The sequence below is a fragment of the Chionomys nivalis genome, chromosome 11 (assembly GCF_950005125.1).
Source record: "Chionomys nivalis chromosome 11, mChiNiv1.1, whole genome shotgun sequence".
Lineage (NCBI taxonomy): Eukaryota > Metazoa > Chordata > Mammalia > Rodentia > Cricetidae > Chionomys > Chionomys nivalis.
The window spans coordinates 6,127,387-6,150,371 of record NC_080096.1 but is presented as its reverse complement, the minus strand read 5'-3'; the positions used below and the strand labels follow the sequence as shown (position 1 = coordinate 6,150,371).

The 22,985-nt window shown below is 46.7% G+C and overlaps 1 protein-coding gene across 1 annotated transcript in view; it reads right to left on the bottom strand.

Moving 5' to 3' along the window:
* Positions 1–6,945: 6,945 nt before the first annotated feature.
* Positions 6,946–22,985, bottom strand: part of Ca6 (carbonic anhydrase 6) — a 30,898-nt gene continuing 14,858 nt past the window's right edge. Inside the window, exons 7-9 of the mRNA XM_057784132.1 lie at positions 22,827–22,944; positions 15,924–15,950; positions 6,946–7,109 (exon numbers count right to left, since the gene is read on the bottom strand). Of these exons, the coding sequence (XP_057640115.1) occupies positions 6,946–7,109; positions 15,924–15,950; positions 22,827–22,944 (309 nt within the window). The remainder of the gene's footprint in view (positions 7,110–15,923; positions 15,951–22,826; positions 22,945–22,985) is intronic.

The following is a 22,985-nucleotide window of genomic DNA, read 5'->3' as shown; positions in this document are numbered from 1 at the left end:
TTCGAGACTCATGTTGGGTGCCAATTGAATAAAAACTCAGAAAATGAAATTGGGGTTCAACTTGAAGATCCAAAATGCAAAACAGCCATCCACTGATAAAGTGGAATTCCCCTCTGTATGCTGTGAATACCATTGGTTAACAAAGAAACTGGCTTGGCTTGTGATAGGGCAAAAGAGTAGAGCTAGGTGGGGAAAACTAAAGTGAATGCTGGGAAGAAGAAGGCAGAATGAAAAGAAGCCATGAAGCCGCCGCCAGAGACAGATATGCTGAAACCTTGCTGGTAGGCCACGAGCCTCATGGTAAAATATAAAATAATGGAGATGGGTTAATTCTAGATGTAAGAGCTAGCTAGCAGTATGCTTAAGTAATTGGTCAAGCAGTGATTTAATTAATATAGTTTCTGTGTGGTTATTTTGGGAGTCTGAGTAGTCTGAGTAGCCAGGAAACGAACAAGCGGAGGGTGGCCAGGAACACACTAGCAGCCTCTTACTACACATTGGCTCTTACCTCTACCTCAGTCCAAAATGGCGATCCTGCCTCCAGGAATCTCAGAATGAGACTGAGAGCTGTCTCCTCCAGTTTTATAATCCTCTCTAGGGCTGGGATTAAGGCATGCGCTGCCCAGTTTCTATGGCAACTAGTGTGGCTACTAGGATTAAAGGTGTATGTCACCACTGCCTGGTCTGTGAGACTGATCAGTGCAGCTGTTTTAATCTCTGACCTTCACGCAGGGTTTATTTATTATAATACAAATGAAATGCCACTACAACTAGCCACCACAGCTCCTTTCTTAGACACATTCCTTTGCTACAAGGAGCTGAACACTCAGACACAGTGAATAGGAAGTGAAAGTCTTCGTTCCAGCCAGCAGGGACCTCACCCACTGAGGTGTGGCTCTGGAGTCTTTAAGGGCAGAGACTTTGTCCAAGCAGCTGCAGGGGGAGTTCACTGAGTAAGCAGTTTGAAGCAGTTTCAACAGAAGCTGAGATAAGTGGTTATCCAGCTGTGGGGAGTTTCTCACGAACAGAAAGCTAAGATAAACAGCCAGAGGGCAGTCTGCACAACTGGTTAGCTGAGATGGGTTAGCTAGGATGTCCTGACCTTTGGTTCCTAGAATGAAGTTGGTAGTTCTCCACGGGATTCTGCAGTAAAAACCCAGAGTCAGATATTAGGGGGTGATGATGAAAGATCAGAGAAGCAAAGCAACCAGGCCCTAGAGGCAAGGCACTCTTGCCCAGTGGCTAACTTTTGCCACAAAGAAAGCAAACTCCCTGTGGAGTTTCTTCAATGCCCATTATCTTCTCTGAAGTAGATTGGTGCCACCAAGAGCAGACATATCTCACTGTTATAACAACAACCAAAAAAAAAAAAAAAAACCTATGTTATTAAAACATCTTAAATGCCATATTCTGTAGATCTCTGAAGTGTTTGAAGACCACTTGTCTACCTAAAATATGTCTGTTTGACCTTGAAAACATACCTAATGTGACTACAAGATTAATTGTAATAGGTGACTACTAACCTGCATTTCTTTATTTTCCTAAATAGTTTATAATAATACCTTTTGAGGGCTAGAAATTTGCATTGCATTGTTAAATGAACTGTATAGGTATAATAGTTGAACAAAATTAGAAATGTTGCACAGTATATTTTAGCAAAAATAACCTGACATTTGTATCAATATACAAAAATCCATATCAATGTAAAATATTTAAGACTATTAAGTGTGTTTTTGTTTAAAAGTAGATTCAACAATCTATTCTTATACCCTATTATATCTATATAGCCCCTTTTCTCTTTTCAAAACAAGAATTCTGAATCTAATCTCCTTTGTTTTTACCTGATCATTACCAATAACAACTTGTAACCAACTCCCCTGAACTATAACAAATATCCATAACCCACTGAATGACCAAAAACCACCACCCCACCTCTTGGGAATGTGGGCCTTGTGTTCTTAAATTTACTTCCTATGTCTGGGGGTGATAGCATCTTTAGGGGATCCTTAATAGAAAATTTTGAGTTAATTGTCAAGTCCTGGGAGAGGTGGCTGTATCATTTGTGTCTCTGTGTACTGGAGAAGTGCAGGTTTGTCTCCTGTCCTGGCGAGAGCAGTCTGTGAGGCTGGATGGGCTCAGCCTAGCCACCTTGAAATTGTCCTGAGCAGTTTGTAGTCCAAAGCCAATCTTTAGGTGATATTTGTCTGCTTAGTGGTGTTGTCGCAGTCCTGGTGGAATTGTCATTGTGGGGCCCCATTCTTCTTTGGAGTCTTCAAAGGTCACTGTTAGACTTGGTCTTGGTTCATTTCACTACAGAAAACTTAAACATTTTAAAAGTCATATGCGCAGATCTCAACAAGGTTAAAGGATCAGTATTTGCCAGGGACATCCATGGTACACAAACTTAATTCCTAGTTACCTGATAGAGACTCAAGCCTGAAATCATGTACAGGCAGCTAGATAAAGCCTTTTTCTAGAATTAGTACTCTATATGATCATTACTATCTTGACACAAAGTTTATATATATATATATATATGTGTGTGTGTGTGTGTGTTTAAAATATATATTAATCACAAATTTTGAGATAATATTCATACCTTATGAAAAAAATTTAAAAACCTAAATATAACCAAAGAATTATGAGATAGTGGCAATAGAATAATCCCTAATTTTGGTTTTTCTTCTGTCTCATATCAGGATTCTCCATCAAGGAGATTAGATTCTAGCTCAGACATTCTCAACCTGGGGGTCTCAACTCCTTTGGGAGTCAAATGACCCTTTTATAGGGATCGAATATCAGATATCCAGATATTTACATTTGATTCATAACAATATCAAAATTACAGTGATGAAGCAGTGATGGAAATGGTTTTACTGTTGGAATCAATGCAACACAAGGGACTGTATTAAAGGGCTATGGCATGAGGAAGGCTGATATCCTAGTTAAACCTGAATTGACCTCAGCAAGAATACAAGATGGCCCAGCAGAGACAGGCAGATTTCTGTGAGTTCAAGGCCAGCCTGGTCTACAGAGCTAGTTCCAGGACAGCTAGGGCTGTTACACAGAGAGACCCTATCTCGAAAAAAAAAAAAAAAAAAAAGAGAAAGAAAAAGAAAAAAAAGAAGATGGAGGAACCTTTGCACTGTCTTGCCTCGTCACACCTTAGTCCCTCACTTTTGCATCCTTCCCTTCCCAGGAATCTCACTGCACCTCTGGGACATTATGCACTGCCCTGTCACCTAATAGTGACATACCTATTATCCCTGAACTCAGGAAGTAGAGGCAGGAAGATCAGGAGTTCAAGGCTAACCTGAGCAGCATAGCAAGACTGTCTCAAAACACAAGGTTTCCTCCTTGCTGTTTTGTTTATGTTTTGGTATCTAGAGAGATTCCACCGCCTCAGCCATCACCAGTCTCTAGGGTCTGGTCCTCAGCTGTGCCCTGGTGCAGAAAGGGACCTGCTGATCAATGGTATCTCCACAGTCAGCCTCACTCTCTGGTGTTTGGCTGGAGTTCTGCTCATGGGCACTGTGTAGTCCAGGCTAGCCTAGAACTCACTATGTAGCCCAAGGATGACCTCTGCTCTGATCTAGAAGCCCCTGTCTCCCAAGCGCTAGGATCACAGGCGTGCATCACCGAAACTTCAGAATTTGCTGATTTTTCATGACTAAGGATCATATGATGGATATTTTAAAATAAAAACATGTTTTGAATATTAATAGTATCTGTATTAAACGTCTCAAATCTTTGGTTATTTCTAATGTCATCAGAAGTTCACAGTGGCTCCCCAAGGAAGTCATGTGATTGCACCTGCCAGACACCAGGAGGTGCCATTGAGCTGAGTTTTTCTTTTCCTGAGGCTGAGAGAGGGAAAGGAAAGGAGAGGGAGACTTAAATCCAGAAGCCAGAGGACGGCCAGCTGTTGCTTATGACTGCTTGAGAGCCCCCTTGTCCCTTCTCTGGGTCTGAATCCTGGCTCAGTCTGTCATTGAGATGGAGGGTCCTGATAGCGGCTGAGGGTCTATAGAGTTCAATAACAGAATTCAATAATAGCCGGCATGACGCTCTAGATCCCATTCCTAATACACATATTTCTTAAAAATCAGACCAAGCCAAAATAACAAAAAGCAGCCTTTAGCAATGCAGGGCTTCCACTATGAGCTAGGCCATCTCACTCCCTGAGACCCGCTTCAGGGGTTCCCAGCAGGTAGAAGTCTCTGTGCCAGTTTTTTCTTCCATTCTGAGCTGAGCTCTCCGGCAGACAGGAGAGGACATTGGGGGAAGGTGACCTTGTCTCTGAGGACAGGCTAGGGTGCTGGAATCAGCTATCCTGAGGCCAGACCTCATGAGATTTTCAGCTATGGCCATCAGTGGGTTCTCTATGCTGTATACTCTGTCCCATATGGCAGATTTATTTTGGTTGATTTGTTTTGATGGGGGTGGGATGTGTCTCTAACGCGGCTCTCAGCCATGCTGATGCCGCACCTGAGGGTAGATTATTTTAGGTCTCCATCTCTTAGCAGCACAGCCCAGCTTTGACTTGCTGGGTTAAGAAATATTTTATCTGAGTCTTTTGCACCCCAAACCCCAGCTCTCGGGAGGCTAGCAGGAGGATCACTTGAGATCAAGTAAAAGTTCATCTGAGCCAGGCATGATGGTGCGGGCCTTTAATCCCAACACTCGGGAGGCAGAGGCAGGAGGATCTCTGAGTTCAAGGTCAGCCTGGTCTATAGAGCAAGTTCTGGGACAGCTAGGGCTACACAGAGAAACCCTATCTCCAGAAAAATAAAACAAAACAGAAGCTGGGGCTAGAGACGCCTCAGCAATCAAGAGCACAGGCTGCTCTTCCATGGGACCTAGGTTTGAATCCCAGCTTCCACATGGCAGTCCTTACACTCCAGTTCCAGGGAATCCGATGCCCTCTTCTGACCTCAGCAGACACTGCACACATGCGGTGAACAGAGCAAAGAACCTACATACATGAAATAAAGATAAATCTCCAAAACTACATATATTTAATGTCTGTTTATAGAAACGGAAAACCCGGATCAAGGCTGAGGTGTAGTCAGTGGTGAACACGTGTGCCAGGTTCTCCAGCAGACAGGGCTGAGGCAGAGCCGGTTCCACTGGCTCTCCCTGGGGCTGAGCGGGATGGTGAGTGTCAACCAGGGAGAAACACACACTGGAGTCTGTCAAAGCAGGATCTCACTTTATTGCATCAGGGCAGTGGGTGGAGTCTTGTGTTAGGTGAGGTGGAGTGAGGAATAAGGGCCAATAATATCCTGCTACAGTGGACAGAGTCAGGCCTAGGTCAGGCTGTGCTGAGTTACTCCTCTCCAAACTCAAGTTAGGCTCAAGAAGTTACACTGGGCCTCGCCAAACTCAAGTTGGGCTCAGGAAGTTACACCTGGACCTCACCAAACTCAAGTTGGGCTCAGGAAGTTATACCTGGGCCTCACCAAGCTCAAGTAAGGCTCAGGAAGTTACACTGGGCCTCATGAGGCCCAACACACGTGGAGACCATGATAAGGTCCTGGGTTCTGTCCCCAGAGCCAAAGCATCAACAGCATTTGTGGGATTGTTTGCATGGGTGTGGCCGCTAATATCAGTGTGATTGTTTGTGACACATTCTTGGTCGCCAACTCAACACGTCGGCAAAGAGGGAGCCTCGTTTATGATCCCCTCTCTCATTGGCCTATGGACTTGTCTGTGGGGCACATGTTTGCTTACCGATGGAGGAAGACCTGACCTGCTGGTGGTGATGCCACCCTGGGCACATGGCCCTGGGTTGTATAAAGAATCTGAGCTGAGTGGAAGCAAGAAGGGAGGAAGTATGTGTGTTCCCCTGTACTTCCTGCTTCCCGCTCCTGCCTTGGTTTCTCTTGACGAACTGTACCTTGTAAGCCAAATAAACCCTCTCTTCCCACAGCTGGTTTTAGTCCTAACGTTTAACCCAGCAACAGAAAGCTAACTGGGACAGTGTTTGGAGAGGCGGAGGCAGGAAGCTCACTTCCTCCTGTGGCAGGCAGTACCTAAGAAATTCCCCAGGGTTTTGGGGATCCCAGCTAGGGCCGAAATGGTATTCGTGGTTTGAGTACAGAAAAGAACTTTAGGTCTATCTACTTTATGAAGTGGGGTTGGGTGCTAATGATGATATTTTAATATAAGCTTGGGTGTGAGGGTGAAGAGAAAGAAAGGGAGACACAGCACGCGTTGGAGGGCATGGGTGTGGGCTCCCCAGAGGCGCTCTCTGGCTGTCTGCGGTGTACAGTGGTCGTGGGCAGGGTTTGGCACAGTGTGAGGATACTGTGTGGTTAAGAAGGCTGAGGTCACTGTGGTGGCACCTGAGGGGCCCCTGGGAGGACTACAGCTGACAGCTAAGAGTCTAGCCACTGAGGAACTAGAAGATAGGATTTTTTATTATTAAAAATTTTGCCTGAGATTCTGAGTTCTGGCCTGGGGAAGTAAACAATGCCCTAGACCCTAAACACCTTAAACACAGTCCTTGTTACTTTAATATAGAATAGCTCTATATGAGAATATTAAGACTATGCTTGGAGCAAACGCTGGGTTGTTTTGAATTTTATTTGTTTTGCCCTGTGTGTGAGTGTACCACAGTTCAAGTGTGGAGGTTAGGGAACAGTTTACAGAAGCCAATTCTCTCGATCCACAGGATCAAACCCAGGTCCTCAGGCTGTGCTGAGCCATCTTGCAGGCTCAGATGTTGCTGACTGTGCTGGAATTCTGGCTTCTCTGTTCCTGAGAGGCGTCAACCAGACCCTGGTGAGGGTTTTTCCTTCCTGTGGTCTCTCAATTCCTGTCTACCCCGCCTCAGTTAACATTATTTGATAACTTGACCCAGTAGACACATTTCTGGGTATGCCTGGGAGAATTTCTAAATCGAGTTAAGCGTTGTGATCCAGCACGAACGCGGACCACACTCTAGTAGATCTGTGCGCCTGTCCTCCACATGCGCACCCTCTGGGACGCGCAGGCTCGCACTGTGGGTGGGGCTGCCAGGCCTCCCAAGTCCTGCGCACACACCGGGCCCTCCCCACGGTGGCCGCTGGAGGGCAGCACCTTCTCCGCAAAGGCGGCCGGGTCGGCTGGACCGGAGGGGCAGCATAGGCTGGAGCTTCCGGTTTCCACAAATGGCCGCTGCACCGAAGACCTTTCAGAAGATTCTGGCGCTGGTGACGGGAACACGCACTTTGTGTGCCCTGGAAGAGCCCTCGCTATTTCTGAAGGATGGCCAGTTTCTCAAGGGCTCTAATGCCCATCTTGAGCCCGCTCTGTAACTGAAACCTCAGGGCCTGCCGTGGGCCCTCCTGGCTCCTGTCCCCCAGGCTGTCCCTACTGGAGGACAAAGTCGCCTGGTGACTTCATTCCCTCGACTGAAACTGTTTTCCTGGCAGTAAAGAACTTGGCACCCCCAGGCACCCCGGCGAAAACGTTTTTCAGAAAACAAAGCCGACCTCAGAAATTCGGTTTAAAATGTGTCATCCTCAAATTATCACCAGCAGCCCCACTCCCACCCCATCCTGGTTGGTGTTTGGGTGGTTTTGAAACAATTTCTGCTATGATGTTTGTAAAGGGGAAGTGGAGTTTATAAATTAACACACCATTATGTCCACAGGCAGTTTGGGTAGACGTCACAAAAGTATTATTGATGATTGTGCTGAGCCAGCCCTTTAAACTTTAACATGTATTTAATGTGTGTGTGGAGGGGTCGACACGTGCCAGATAAGCGGGGGGGCTCACACCAAGCCCATGTATGGGAGTCAGAGGACAGCTTTTGTGGGGTCAGTTCCTCTCCTTCCTTCTACCGTGAGGTAGTTTAAATTCAGGTTGTCAGGTTTAGCCAAAAATGCCCAGAAATTCTAAATACTGAAAAGTTTTGGGTGAGTTTATTTGACTTTAATACTTGCTTCTTTTTATAATAGAATCGGTGCTTTTGGGGGGGAAGGGGGGACATTATAATCTAACCAAACCATAGAAGACTCTTGCTATGGAACATTCTAGATCTCTTTATATGCATACACACACGCGCGCACGCGCACACACACACACACGCACACAATTTCAGACATGTCCTCATAACCCCCTAAAATAAAACAGATAATGGTCAGCTCTTGCTACTTCAAAACCAAGCAAGCCTTGTTGGGTGGTGGTGCATGCCTTTAATCCCAGCAGTTGGAAGGCGGAGGCAGGTGGATCTCGGTGAGTTCAAGGCCAATCTGGTCTGCAGAGGGAGTTCCAGGACAGGCTCCAAAGCCACACAGAGAAGCCTTACTGGCTAAAATCTACTGAAAATGTCTTAAGGAAGGAAAGATGGTTGAGCAGGTGAAGGCTCTCCCCACCGGGTGTGGTTGTGACCTGAGTTCTACTCCTGGGCCATAGGTAGAAGGAGGTGGCTGATTCCAGAGGTTATCCTTTGACCTCCACGTGTGTCATGGCGTGTGTGTCACCCCACAATAGGTAGGTAGACACACACATACACACATACACACATACATACATACATACATACATATATGCATGCATAGATACATAGATAGATAGACAGCTAGATATTGTTGGCATTGTGACACAGACCTTTAATCTAAACACTCAAGAGACAGAGGCAGGCAGATCTCTGTGAGTTCAAGGTCAGTCAGATTTATATAGTGCGTTCCAGGTCAGCTATAGTTACACTGTGAAACTCTATCTAAAATAAAATAATTTTAAAAATTAAAAAAGCTTTAAAAACTTAAATTGAACTCTTTCCTCTCAAATATTTCCTTCCTTGGAAGGAAGGGAGGCATGAACTCTTCCCTTCATTCTGCTGTCCCTTATAGGCCTCAATGGAGCTGCCCAGGCCCAGCTTCCCCAGTGGCTCACGGGAGGCCGTGGACTGATGGAAGCCAGACCTCACTTTACATTCTTCCTGACCCACTTCACACACACACACACACACACACACACACTCTCACATGCTCACACACTCGTACACGCACACACATGCACACACACATTCTCTCTCACACACACACACATTCACACACTTTCTCACACACTCACATGCTCACGCACACACTTGCACACACATTCACACACATACTCTCTCTCACACACACATTTACACACATTCACATTCTCTCACACACACACTCACATGCTCACACATTCGTGCCCGCACACACTCACATGCTCACACACTCACACATTCACACACACACTCTCTCACACACACATTCACACACTTTCTCACACACTCACATGCTCACTCACACCCCCCCCCACTTCTGCCTCTGATGATGGAGCTGTCCACCACAGTGCTGCTGGAAGGAGCCATGGTCCATTGTGAGTCTCTGGGGTGCACTAGATGTTTATCTGATATGGCTGGAGAAAACTGCAAGAAAGAATATTCCAGGGCTGGGGCAGTGGCTCAGTGGGTAAACTACTTACCTCATGTAGGTGGGTTTTCCTGTCCCTCCTGCCAGCTCCCAATCACGACATGAAGACTAATCAAGTATGAAAACTTGACCGAAAGCTTAGTCTTGTTTCTGACTCGCTCTTAGGACTTAAATTAACCATTTCTATTAATTTACTCTTTGCCTCATGGCGCCCACCTTTATGGGACTCCTGTGCTGCCGCCTCTGAGTCTCCTGGCATCTCTGTCTCTCTGCCCTTCTTCCCAGCATCATCTCTACCCCAAAAATCCTGCCTAGCAATTGGCTGTTCGGCTTTTTTATTAAACTGATCTGAATGGCAAATCTTCACAGTGTACATAAGGATTATTTCACAACATCCATACAAGAATGAGGATGTGAGTTCAAATCTCTAGGACTCGTGAGAAGCCAGGTGTGGTGGGTGTCTCTAACCCCAGTGCTCTGATGGTGAGATGGGGGCAGGAGAGTCCCCGAGGCTTACAGCCAGCCAGCAAGGGCCAACACCTGAGGTTGTCCTCTGAGCTCCAGGTGTCCTCCACCTCTGTCCTCTGACACCTGCTATGGCACATGCGCCTCCACACACTGAGACACGCACAGACACATATACACGGAGATATACACACACAGAGACATACACACACAGAGATACACATACACAGAGACACACATATACACAGAGACACACATACAAACACACAGAGACACAGACACATACACACAGAGACAGACACATATACACAGAGACACACATACAAACACAAAGAGACACACACACACATGCACACACACAGAGACACACATGCATACACAAACACACACATTTTCCAAGTTCCTGCAATTGGAACACCATGATCCAGAGTTCAGTGAGCAAAAAGAACTCAGTAAAAAGATGACAGTCAACAAAGCAACCAAGAGCTAAATGACGTAGCCCACAATTAAGGCTTTGGAATCAATTCCATGTAATGGAAAACCACTGGAGGGTTTTCAGTAGGAAAATGACATGATTAGGTTTGTATTTCAAGGGAATAAGCAGCAATAAAGACTAATGAATACCCACGTCTCCACTACGCACTCTCAGCAATAGGTCATTACAAACACAAAAGTGATGCTTTCCTCCAGCCCCCTGCCCCCTCCTTTTAATGGATATTACCACTGTTCTGCCTCAGGTAATTTTTATTATTATTGTCTTGTTATGTATCTTGCCACCTTGAAATTATGCATAGATCATGTTATATTGTTGAACATTTTATAAATAAGATTATGCTGTTTTTCTTGCCATTTGTGGTTCAACATTGCTTGTGAGTTTTGACCCTGTTGGTGTGTCTAAATTCCATCCCTTCGTTATTTTATGTTATGATCTATAAAGCATCATTATTCTACATTGTCTCTTGACGAACATTAGGTTTTCCCCGTTAATATTCAATTATGAGAAATGCTGCCCTGAGGGCCAGAGAGCTGACTCCGTTGGTAAAAGGGCTTGCTCAAGCTTGAAGACCTGACTTCAAGCCACAGCACCCACAAAAAAAGTCAGGCATGGTGACACACTTGTAACCCCAGTGCTGGAGAGGGAGAGATAGGTGGCTCACTGGGACTCCCTGGCTGGCCAGCATAGACTAATGATCAAGTCTCAGATCAGTGAGAAACCTTGTCTCAGAAGCCACGGCAGGAGGCTGGAGAGACGGCTGGTGATAGAGATCTCGTAGGACCCTCGCAGAGGACCTGGGGTCAAGGTTCCCAGCTCACACATGTCAGAACACAAACACTTGTAATTCAAGTTGCAGGAGATCTAACACCCTCTTCTAATTCTGAAGGGCTCCTACACTCATGGAGTGCACACCCAGTCACACACACTTAAGATAAAATATAAAATAATAAAATATGAGATGGACCACTCCTGAGGAAGGACACCCTAAGACCTGGATTGACCACAGGCCTCCACATGCATGTACACACACACACATGCACCTGCACACACACACACACACACGGAGGCTATATTGCAGGGCTGGGGAGATTGATAAAGTGATTGGCACACAGAAATGAGTACCTAAATTTGGATCTCCAGCACACACATAAAAGCTGGGGGTGCACATCTGTAATCCCAACACAGGAGGGGAGGAGGGGAGACAGGTAAATCCCTAGAGCGCATTGGCCAGTCAGTCCAGCTAACTGGTTCCATGAGAAGTTCAGGTTCCATAAGGAAACAACACTGTCTCAAAAAATAAGGTGGCTAATGATCTTCGAAGACACCAACCTCTGTTCTCCAAATACCCAGGCACAGAAGCGCGGGCGCATGCACACGCACACACAGAAATAGTACTGTGAACATCTTGTTCTTCATTGGTGCACACTTCTCTGCAAAAACACCTAGGAGCAGGATAATTTCTGCACCTAACAACATGTAGATGACCAGCTTGCCAAGGGATTCCACACTGCGCGCAGAGCTGCTAGGTACGCCGCCCACGCCCTGCCTGCATGGACAGCGCTGACGCCACAGCCTCAGAAACACGTGGTAACATCAGGCCTCCCTGCATGGTCTGGAAGTGCGAAAAACTCTATCCTTTACTTTTCCCCGAGTCATGAGTGAGGTGGAGTTTTTTTCTTTTCTTTTCTTTTTTAATATTTATTTATTTATTATGTATACAATATTCTGTTTGTGTGTATGCCTAAAGGCAGAAGAGGGCGCCAGACCTCTTTACAGATGGTTGTGAGCCACCATGTGGTTGCTGGGAATTGAACTCAGGACCTTTGGAAGCGCAGGCAATGCTCTTAACCACTGAGCCACCTCTCCAGCCCCCGGAGTTTTTTTCTTATGAATGTTTTGCCTACATGTATTTGTGTGTGCCATATGCATGCAATGACGGCAGAGGCCAGAAGAGGGCGCTATGTCCCTGAAACCGGAGTTAAGATGACTGAGCTGCCCATGGGGGTGCTCAGAAGTGAACACTGGTGGTCCTCGAGATGAGCGGTCAGTGCTCTTAACATCCGAGCCGTCTGTCTTCATGGATCCGAAAACCACTGCCTTCCCCTATCAACTGTCAATTTGTTCTTTTTGATGATCCCCCCCCCCCGCCTGTTTCCTTTCTTAACAATCTTTTAGGATTATTTTATAAACTACTCATCTGATTAGCATATTTGCACAGAGAATTTTACACCCCAGGCATTGTTCTGAAACACTAAAGAGTCAGCTGTGGGAAAGGAGAAAGCAGAAACTGCGTCTTTGCGGAGCTTACTGTATGCCCATGTGGACGCACATGTACACGCATGTGGAGGCCAGAGGTCCATGCTGCTACCCTCCTCCAGCGGTCTCCACTCCACTTCGTGAGACAGGATCTCTCTTGGGCTGGAGACGCTGGCCAGGGAGCCTCCTGTCCCAGCACTGTGATTAAGACTGTTCCTCTAGGCCTGGTGTTTTCTTTTTCTTTTCTTTTTTTTTTTCTTTCTCTTTCTTCTTTTTGGCTTTTTAAGACAGGGTTTCTCTGTGTAGCTTTGAACCTGTCCTGAAACTCGCTCTTTGACCAGACTGGCCTCAAACTCACAGAGATCTACCTGCCTCTGCCTCCCGAGTGCTGGGGTTAAAGGCATGTGCCACCACAGATAAAGCCCAAGTCCATTAAAGTGGTACACAAACTCCTTTAAGCCGCCCAGCTCCAGCCTTTTCTCCCCCTAACGGTGTCAGCTGCCGCGGTTGGAGCCTTTTCTGCGCGGTCTTTCTGCTTGTGCCTCTCACTTGTCTTAGAACCCGGATCTGACTTTTTGTTTCTGCCTGGGCTCTGAGAACTCCATGCGCTTTTGTAACAAGCACTCCTGGCTATCCTGAGCCGTCTCCTAAGCCCTCTTAGTGTTAAGATAGGTGTCCTGAGACACCGTGACTAGCAGCAGCTCCGGGAAGAGAGGGTTTATTTCACGCACAGTGCCACACCGCTGTTCATCATCAAAACCAGCAAAGCAGGAGCCCAAGCAGGAAAAGAGCCGATGCAGAGGCCATGGAGGAACGCTGCTTACTGGCCTACACCTCATCGCTTGCTCAACCTGCATCACCCACAGTGGGCTGGACCCTCCCCCATCAACTACTAATTAAGAAAATGTCCCACAGGCTTGCCTGCAGCCCGATCCTATGGAAGCATTTTCTCCATTGACTCTGGCTTGTATTGAGTTGACTTGAAACTCGCCAGTACAACTGGGTTGGTCTCATTGGCCTAAACTAGCTTGGAACCAACGAGTAGCCAAGGATGACCTTGAACTTCTGATTCTCTTGAATACTGGGATCTAGCCGTGTACTGCCTAGATTTTTTCTTCATTTTTTTAATTAAAATAATTTTTTCAGTTCTGGGGTTGCTCCCAAGCCCCTGAGCATGTTAAATGTTCTCTGATGGAGCTATGTTCAAACCCCTTGGGGTTCTGTCTTGTTTTGATCCAGGCTGTTCTCTTAATCTAGAGCCCTCTGCTTCAGCCTCCTGAATGCTGGGATGGCAGGGATGCACCCTGGACCTGTGGAGAGCCCTTCTTTGTGCTGAATGACACATTCTTCCAGGACCTGCATTCCCTGAAATCATGTGAGCTTGTGTCATGTTGTGATGGGAACGGCACTCTGTGTTTCCAAAAGTTATCACCATGAACTATCTCACATCCCACGACATAAGATATATGTAGTATGCTATGTACTGTGATTCATTGTTTAAGAAAGTTGCTTGTTGTGGGGGGCTGCGGGCTGGCGTTCCTGCCACCCAGCTCCCGGCCACCTGGCTAGCTCATGCCCCAAAATAACAACACACAAACTGTATTCTTTCAAACACTGCCTGGCCCATTATATCTAGCCTCTTCTAGGCTAATTCTCACGTATTAATTTAGCCCATTTCTAATAATCTGCGTAGCACCACTAGGTGCGCTTACTGGGAAAGATTCACCATGTCTGACCTGGCGGCTGGCTGCATCGCGTCTGGCTCTGAGAGAAGCTGCCCTGCATCTAAGCTCACTTCCTCTTCCTCCCAGCATTCTGTTCTGTTTACTCCACCCACCTATGTTCTAACCTATGAGTCTGGTCCCTGAACTCACATGGTGGAAAGAGGGAACTGACTCCCACATGGTGTCCTCAGCCCTCTACATTCATGGTGTGGGATGTTCATGTTTGTGCACCTGTACATACACAAATAAATGGTTAAAAAAAACTTTTAAACCTTTCCTAACAATTTGCCTTCTGCCAGATGTGATGGTGCATGCCAGCACTGAGGGAGCAAGAGGGAGCTGAGATGGAAGGATTCATAGTCCAAACACAGCCATATAACAAGATGCAGAAACAAAAAAACAAAAACAAAAAATTCAAACCCCTAAAGAAAAAGAGAATATATATGTAACTGGAAGTTTCCCTTCTGCCCACCAGTTCCTAAATAACCACTCTGAGGCTTAATATTAATTGCAAACTGTTTGGCCTGTTAGCACAGGCTTATTATTAACTAGCTCTTACAATTTAAATGAACCCATTTCTATTATTCTATTTTTTTACCATGAGACTCGTGGCTTGTTAAGTCACATCTTGCTTCTCTTGTGGTTGCTGGCAACTCTCTCAACTCTGCCTTCTTTATCGCTGCATCAGTTTGGATTTCTAGCCTAGCTATATTCTGCCCTACCATAGCTCAAAGCTTATTAACCAATGGTAATGAAACATATTCACAGCATACATATCCCACATCATATATGTGTTATGGAATATTAGTCTAAGATGTGCTACATTCTTTTCTGATGTGGAATATTTGTTTAATGATGCAAAAATGTGTTGCATTCTTTTATGTTGCATTTGTTTAACTCTGTGAAGCTGTGTTCCTTTACCTGTCTAAAATACCTGATTGGTCCAGCAAAGAGCTGAATGACTAATAGCAAGGCAGGAGAGTAGGATAGGTGGAGATGCCAGGCAGAGAGAATGAATAGGAGGAGAAAAAGAGAAGAGAGAGGGAAGAGAGAAGGATGCCAGGTGCCAGACACCTGGACACACCAGCCACGGAGTAAGAAGGGAAGAAAGAGATATAGAATAGAGAAAAGTAAAAGCCCAAAGGCAAAAGGTAGACAAGATAATTAGTTAATAAAAGTTAGATACAAATAAGCCAAGCTAAGGCCAGGCATTCATAAGTTTAAAAAAAAAAAAGTCTCTCTGTATGTATGTGGAAGCTGGGTGGCGAGACTCCAAAGATTAAAAGAAGAATTACAGACGTGGAAAGGGGGGCAAAGAATCCTTTTTTCTTCATGTCAGTCTTTGAAGTACACTTCCCTAGGGCTGGAGTGAAGGCTCAGCAGTTAAGAGCCCTGGCCACTCTTCCAAAAGACCTGGGTTCAATTCCCAGCACCCACATGGCAGTTCACAGTTGTCTGTAACTCCAGTTCCAGTGAATCTGGCATCCTCACACAGACATACCTGCATGCAAAATACCAATGTACATAAAATAAATAAATAAATCTTTGAAGAAAAACTAAAGGAAAGGAAGAAAACTGAAATACACTTCCCTCTGTAACCTCCGTGCCCTCCTCTGTCCCTCAGAATAGGCAAAAAAGGGTTATTCTTTGTTTGTTTGTTTGTTTTTGTTTTTCGAGACAGGGTTTCTCTGTAGCTTTGGAGCCTGTCCTGGAACTAGCTCTAGTAGACCAGGCTGGTCTCGAACTCACAGAGATCCACCTGCCTCTGCACCCAGAGTGCTGGGATTAAAGGCGTGCGCCACCACCGCCCTGCAAGAAGGGTTATTCAAATGACACCAGAGCGGTGGCTCCGTGGCCAAGATCTCTCATTGCAGAGGACATAGTTTGAGTCCTAACATCCATATGGCCGCTCACATCTGTAATTGCTGTTCCAGGTGGATTCACTGCCCTCTTCTGGCCTTTTTGTGTACTACCAACATGTTATACACAGACATAGAGGCAAAACACTCATAAAAAATAAATCTGAAGAGCAGTCAGGGTTCCCTGCACTGTGGGAAGTCCAAGGTCCTCCCCCCTCCATCTAGGTCTAGGAAGGTGAGCATCCAAACTGGCTAGGCTCCCACAAAGCCAGAACATGAAGTAGGATCAAAACCCCGTGCCATTGTCCTTGGCTTCTCATCAGCCCTCATTGTCTGCCGTGTTCAGAGAGTTCGGTTTTATCCCATGCTTTTCAGTTCCAGTCCAGCTGGCCTTGGTGAGCTCCCAATAGATCAGTCCCTCTGTCTCAGTGGGTGGGTGCACCCCTCGCGGTCCTGACTTCCTTGCTCATGTTCTCCCTCCTTCTGCTCCTCATTGGGACCTTGGGAGCTCAGTCCAGTGCTCCAATGTGGGTCTCTGTCTCTATCTCCATCCATCGCCAGATGAAGGTTCTATGGTGATATGCAAGATATTCATCAGTATGGCTATAGGATAGGGCCATTCTTCAGACTGGAGAGGGAGGGGGAAAGGAGTGGGGGGAGGGTGAGAGGAGTGGGAAGAGGGGGAGGGAAATGGGAGGCTGGGAGGAGGCAGAAATTTTTTTTTCAATAAAAAATAAAAAAAATAAATAAATCTGGCTTTTTTTGGGGGGGGGGTTCAAGACAGGGTTTCTCTGTGTAGCCCTAACTGTCTTGGAACTAGCTCTTGTAGACCTGACTGGCCTCGAACTCACAGAGATCCGCCTGCCTCTGCCTCCAGAGTGCTGGGATTAAAGACATGCACTACCACTGCCCGGCTAAACCTAATTTTTAAAAAAATAAAGTGGCACAAAAGAGTAGTAACACAGAATTTAAAAATGAAAATTTCAAAAATCACTTTATTACATCTAAATTCTAAAGGAAAGTTTGGCTGATTTACGACTTAGATCAAAGAAAATTATTTTCATTTTTTAGTGCTGGGGATCAAACCCAGGATCATGGCAAGTCAAGGTTTGCCAAGGGTCAAGGCTCTGTCACTGAGCCGCATCCCCAGCCCCCAAATTTAATGAATGATTGACAGGAGGTTGTGGAAGGCTTGATTCCTTTGCATGTCCACTCAGGTTTGTTTCCACCCGTGGCGTCTCACCCACTTCCCTTCTCTTCCATTTGATGTAGCTCACTTCCTTCTATGGGTGGTAACTCCCTGAGTTAGTCAGAGACTCACTGCAGGCGGCAAGGAGACCCACAAGACAGGATTCCTCAGAGGCAGGGCAGGGTGAGTACACAGGGCCAGTGTGCCAATTCCAGCTTATTAATTGTGCTTTCTCTTCTTAATTTTCTTTGGTCCAGCATGGTTTGCCAAGTTCTCATCAGTCTTTATCCGGTGGTGACCAACGAGACCTGTATCCTAGAATACATTCAATAAAAAGAAGAAGTCAGGCATAGTGGCACAGGCCTTTAGTCCCAACCCTCAGGAGGCAGAAGCAAGAGGATCTCAGAGTTTGAGGCCAGCCTGGTCTACAGAGTGAGTTCCAGGACAGCCAGAGGTATGTAAAGAAACACTGTCTCCCAACAGAAGAAGAAAGTGAAGAAGGAGGAGGAAAAGAAGCATTAAGGCCCATAGAGACAACTGAGCTGGCAGAATGCCGTGTCCTGCATAGCTTGGTCCTGGAAACTTGGCTGGGGCAGTAAGGGATCCAAGAAAGAAAGACACGCTTACAGGAAAGCTGGGATCAGGTGAGTCGTGCTTACTCTGGGGGGGTACATCTGCTACACACTACTCAGGCTCTTAGTGTGTTTATCACACGCAGCATAGAAGGAGGCCTTAGCTAGCGGCAGGAGTAGGAGGTCTCTGTCGGGAGCAGTGTCAGGCTGCGAACCCTGGAGGAGGAAGCTGCGGTTGCTAGCTTTTCACACCCTCATAGACACTCAGTTCTTACACATACTGCCAACACTCGCATTCAGACCCGAGGGAAGCTTTCGCATCCCTCTGGCCCCTCGCTTGGGGAAGGCTTTGCCATTGCCATCATCTGAGGATTTGAACCTTTGACACGACTGTGCCCATGTCAGACAACACACACATTCACTCAGGACTTCATTGATTTGTTTGTTTGTTTGTTTGTTTGTTTGTTTTTCAAGACAGGGTTTCTCTGTAGCTTTTGGAGCCTGTCCTGGAACACACTCTGTAGACCAGGCTGGCCTCGAACTCACAGACACATGCCTGCCTCTGCCTCCCCACTGCTGGAATTAAATGCAAGCACCACCACCACTGCCCGACTAACTTCATTGATTCTTTACATATTCACTCAAGGATTTCTGAGCTCCCCAAAATCAAGGACCTGCCATCGAGCATGGGGACGTGAGTCCAGATCCTCTGGGCACTGTGCATGCTCTGTAACTCTGGCACTAGAGGGGTGGGGACAGCCTAGTCAAATCAGTGGGTTCCCCCTGGAGAGCCAGGCATGATGGCGCACGCCTTTAATTTCAGCACTCAGGAGGCAGAGGCGGGCGGATCTCTGTGAGTCTGAGGCCAGCCTGGTCTACAGAGTGAGTTCCAGTCCAGACAGAGCAACATAGTGAGATCCTGTTTGAAAAATAAACAAATAAAATGACGAGCCACTGAAGAAGACATTCAGAGTTGACCTCGAGCTTCCACACTCACATTCATATATGTATATACCGCACACACACACACACACATACATCTTTTTTAAAAAAAAAATAGGTTTAAATGATCAAACTTAGAAGGACCTCATGGAAACAGAATGCAGCATGGCTCGTCACACTTCTCTGTGTGTGTGTGTGTATATGTGGTGTGTGTGTGTGCGTGTGTGTGTTGCTGGGGAAGCAAAGCAGAGACTCATGCATGCACAAGCATGAAATCATATCCCAAGTCCTCTGACCTGTGTACTTTTGATTCCTTGGTTTCTCCTGTATGATTAATTGATGTGGGATTTCCCTCTGTATGCTGTGAATACCATTGGTTAATAAAGAAACTGCTTTGAGCCTATAGCAGAGCAGGGCAGAACAGAGCTGGCGGGAGTGGGGAGGTTGACTAAACTGAATGCTAGGAGGAAGATGGCAGAGTCAGGAGAAGTCATGGAGTCGCTGCCAGAGACAGACATGCCCAGACTTTGCTCCTAAGCCACAGTCATGTGGCGATACACAGATTAATGGAGATGAATTAGTTTAGGATGAGTTAGCCAGAAATATGCTTAAGCTATTGGCCAAACAGTATTGCCAATAATATAGTCTCTGTGTGGTTATTTCGGGGCTGTGCAGCCCGTAACAAACAAGCAGCCTCTTACAACAATTAATTGATATGGTCAGTTAAGAAATGATCATATGAGGGGGGCTGGAGAGATGGCTCAGTGGTTAAGAGCACCGCCTGCTCTTCCAAAGGTCCTGAGTTCAATTCCCAGTCAACCACATGGTGGCTCACAACTCATCTGTAATGAGATCTGTGCTCTCTTCTGGCTTGCAGGCAGAGTACTGAGAATACTGTATACATAATAAATAAGTAAATAAGAAAAGACTTATTTAAAAAAAAAAAGAAAGAAAGAAATGATCATGTGAAATGCTATTATCAGTTAATATGATCCAGCGGGATGGAATTCTACAGAACTGTGGGCCTTGCAACATGGCTGAGCGGAGCTGCCCATGGCTGTGTAGAAGTCTGGATCTGAAGGAAGAACAAGACGATAGCTGTACTCTGCACTTTCTTAAGATCCTGTGGATGGGCCGGGCGGTGGTGGCGCACGCCTTTAATCCCAGCACTTGGGAGGCAGAGGCAAGCGGATCTCTGTGAGTTCGAGACCAGCCTGGTCTACAAGAGCTAGCTCCGGGACAGGCTCCAAAACCACAGAGAAACCCTGTCTCGAAAAACCAAAAAAAAAAAAAAGATCCTGTGGATGGGTGTGAGGGACACAGTCCCCTGCTGCCCCTGGAAGGTGAAGCAATCACCCCGCAGGGTGGGTTCTGATGGAGGACCTTGTGGACACCAGGGGGCATCCTGGTCCGGGTGATTATCTAGGACACGTGCACTCTCCTAAGGGTAAGTTGAAGAGTCTCCCTTGGAAAGCATTTGAGAAGAGGAATACAGAGCACCAAGTGGTCTCTTGGTACATGTTGCAAGAATAGTTTTTTTCTAAAAAAATAAGAACGGTAAAAAAAAATTTAGCAAGGAAAATTATGGGACAAAAGATGGATCTGTGAGTGAGCCCACTCTTTGTTTAACCTATATTCGAGTGACCCACACGACAGACATGAAGCTAGGAATAGGAATCGCCATGGCCAATGCTGTGAGACGGTGGACTGGATGGTTTTGTGTGTCAACTTGACACAAGCTGGAGTCAGCAGAGGAAGGAGCCTCGGCTGAGGAAAAGCCTCGAGGAGATCCAGCTGTAAGGCGTTTTCTCATTTAGTGATTGATGCCGGAGGGCCCAGCCCATGGTGGGTGGTGCCTTCCCTGGGCTGCTGGCCCTGGGTTCTATAAGAAGGTGGGATGAGGGGCTGCAGAGGTGGCTCCGTGGTGCAGATCACTCGTTGTGAACAGGACCCGGGTTCAAGCCCCAGTACCCACATGGTGGTTCACAACCATCTGTAACTCCACTCCCAGGGGCCTGATGCCCTCTTCTGACCGCCCTGGGCACCAGGCATTTAGGTACTCTGCATACACATGCTCGGGTACACACAAAAGTAGACACATCTTTAAATAAATAAATAATAAAAGAAGATGGACTGAGCAGACCATGGGAAGCAAGCCAAGAAGCAGCTCCCCTCCATGGCCTCTGCATCAGCTCCTGCCTTCAGGGTCCTGCCCTGCGTGGGCTCCTGTCCTGACTTCCTCCAGTGAAGAGCAACAGCAATGCTGAAGTAGAAGCCGAATGAACCCTTTCCTCCCAGAGCTTGCCCTTTGGTCCTGGTGTTTTGTCGCAGCAACAGAAACCCTAAGACACCGGCATAGTGGGGATGGCTGCAACACACCTGACCATGTTTTGGGGAGGATTGTGAAGGGACTTTGGGCTAGAAGAGCCACTGAGTGTTGAGGCCTCGACAGGATGTTGTGTGGGAAGATGAGAACGTTGAGAGCAGCACAGAAAATGGACGCCTGGCTTGCGGAGTTTCTGAGGGAAGTTTAGAGACTCTCTGGGGGCCATTGGTTATTTTGAATTATATTGACTAAGATCCTGCAGTTCTGGCTAGCTGGGGCTGAAGAATCAGCTGTGATTCACAAGATCCCAGAACTACTAAAGCAAACTTTTGTTTTGCTGGGATACTTGATGCTGGTCGGCTGGAGCTAAGAAATCAGCGGTGATGAAGAAGAGACCAGCATCACTGAGGTGAAATCTTCTGGGACGTGTTTCCTGAGAGCACAGAGGAACTGTGCTGCAGAGGCTGCCAAGGTTGAACCTCATTGCTGGCAGCCGAACTCGATAATGTGAAAGGTCACCCAGGTGGTACTGGGTTTGCAGGCGTGAAGGGGTCACAGAAAGCACCTAAGCTTGGCACTGTGAGAGGCCAAGAGAGATCATTGATGAGGGCACGGCCTCAGTGGCAGTTGAAGGCCCAGGATTGAAGGGGGTCGTGCAAAGACGTTGAGGCTTGGCACCCCGAGAGCCTATGAAAGGCTTTTAGTGAAAGCGCAGCCCAGTCGCAGCAGAAGACCCCAGCATTGGAGATGCCAGTACCACGGGATGTTCATCATAAAGTCCATCATCAATGGAGGAGTACCAGTCGGGATCTAGAAGACAAGTTGTGTGTGCTTTAGAGACAGAGAAATGACCCAAACCCTTTGCAGGAACCCAGAAGATCATGTGTGGATCTCAGACACTGCACAGTTGGAGTTGCTTGGCTTTGATTGCAGGGAAGGGGGTGAAAATGAACCTTAATTTGTATGTGGGTGAATAGAGGTGTGATTTTTTTAAAGATTTATTTGTTTGTTTATTATGCATACAGTATTCTGTCTGCATGTAAGCCTGCAGGCCAGAAGAGGGCACCAGATCTCATTACAGATGGTTGTGAGCCACCATGTGGTCGCTGGGAATTGAACTTAGGACCTTTGGAAGGGCAGCCAGTGCTTTCTTAACCTCTGAGCCATAACCTCTGAGCCATCTCTCCAACCTGAGATGTGATTTTTAAAGTGGACTGGGAGTGGATTTGTTATTCAGATGAAGGGAGGTAGTGGCTCTTGCGAAATCATCTCACTTGGGCTCAGTAAAGCTAACTTGAGGCTGCACACAGCCAAGAATCTGTGGATTGTCCTTGTCACTTGCTTCTACCACCCACCTATAGCCACGATCAGGGAGGCTGCACACCACGTGCTGTCTCCTCTGCAGTGCTCCCTGAGATGGGAGAAACGAGTGTTCGCCATCTTCTCCTGCCCTGCCTATGTTGGCCCACGTGAGTGTTCCTGCCTTGAAATGGCGTTCCTTCCTTCTCTGTAGCTAGAAGGGACCAGCCAGAGAGGGGAAGAACACTGTGGTCCACAAGTCATACAGCAGAAGTAAGACTTGGCGTCACTTACTCTTACTAAAGAAGTCTGGGAAATTGGCTTGCACCACTCTCTCGTTGAGGGCCTGGGTCTTGCGGTAGATGTTATGAAGGGTCTCGTTGTGGTCGTTCTTAATAGTGTTCTCCATATTCACAACCTGCAGACAACATGAGGTGACTTATGGGGGGAAAGCATTTG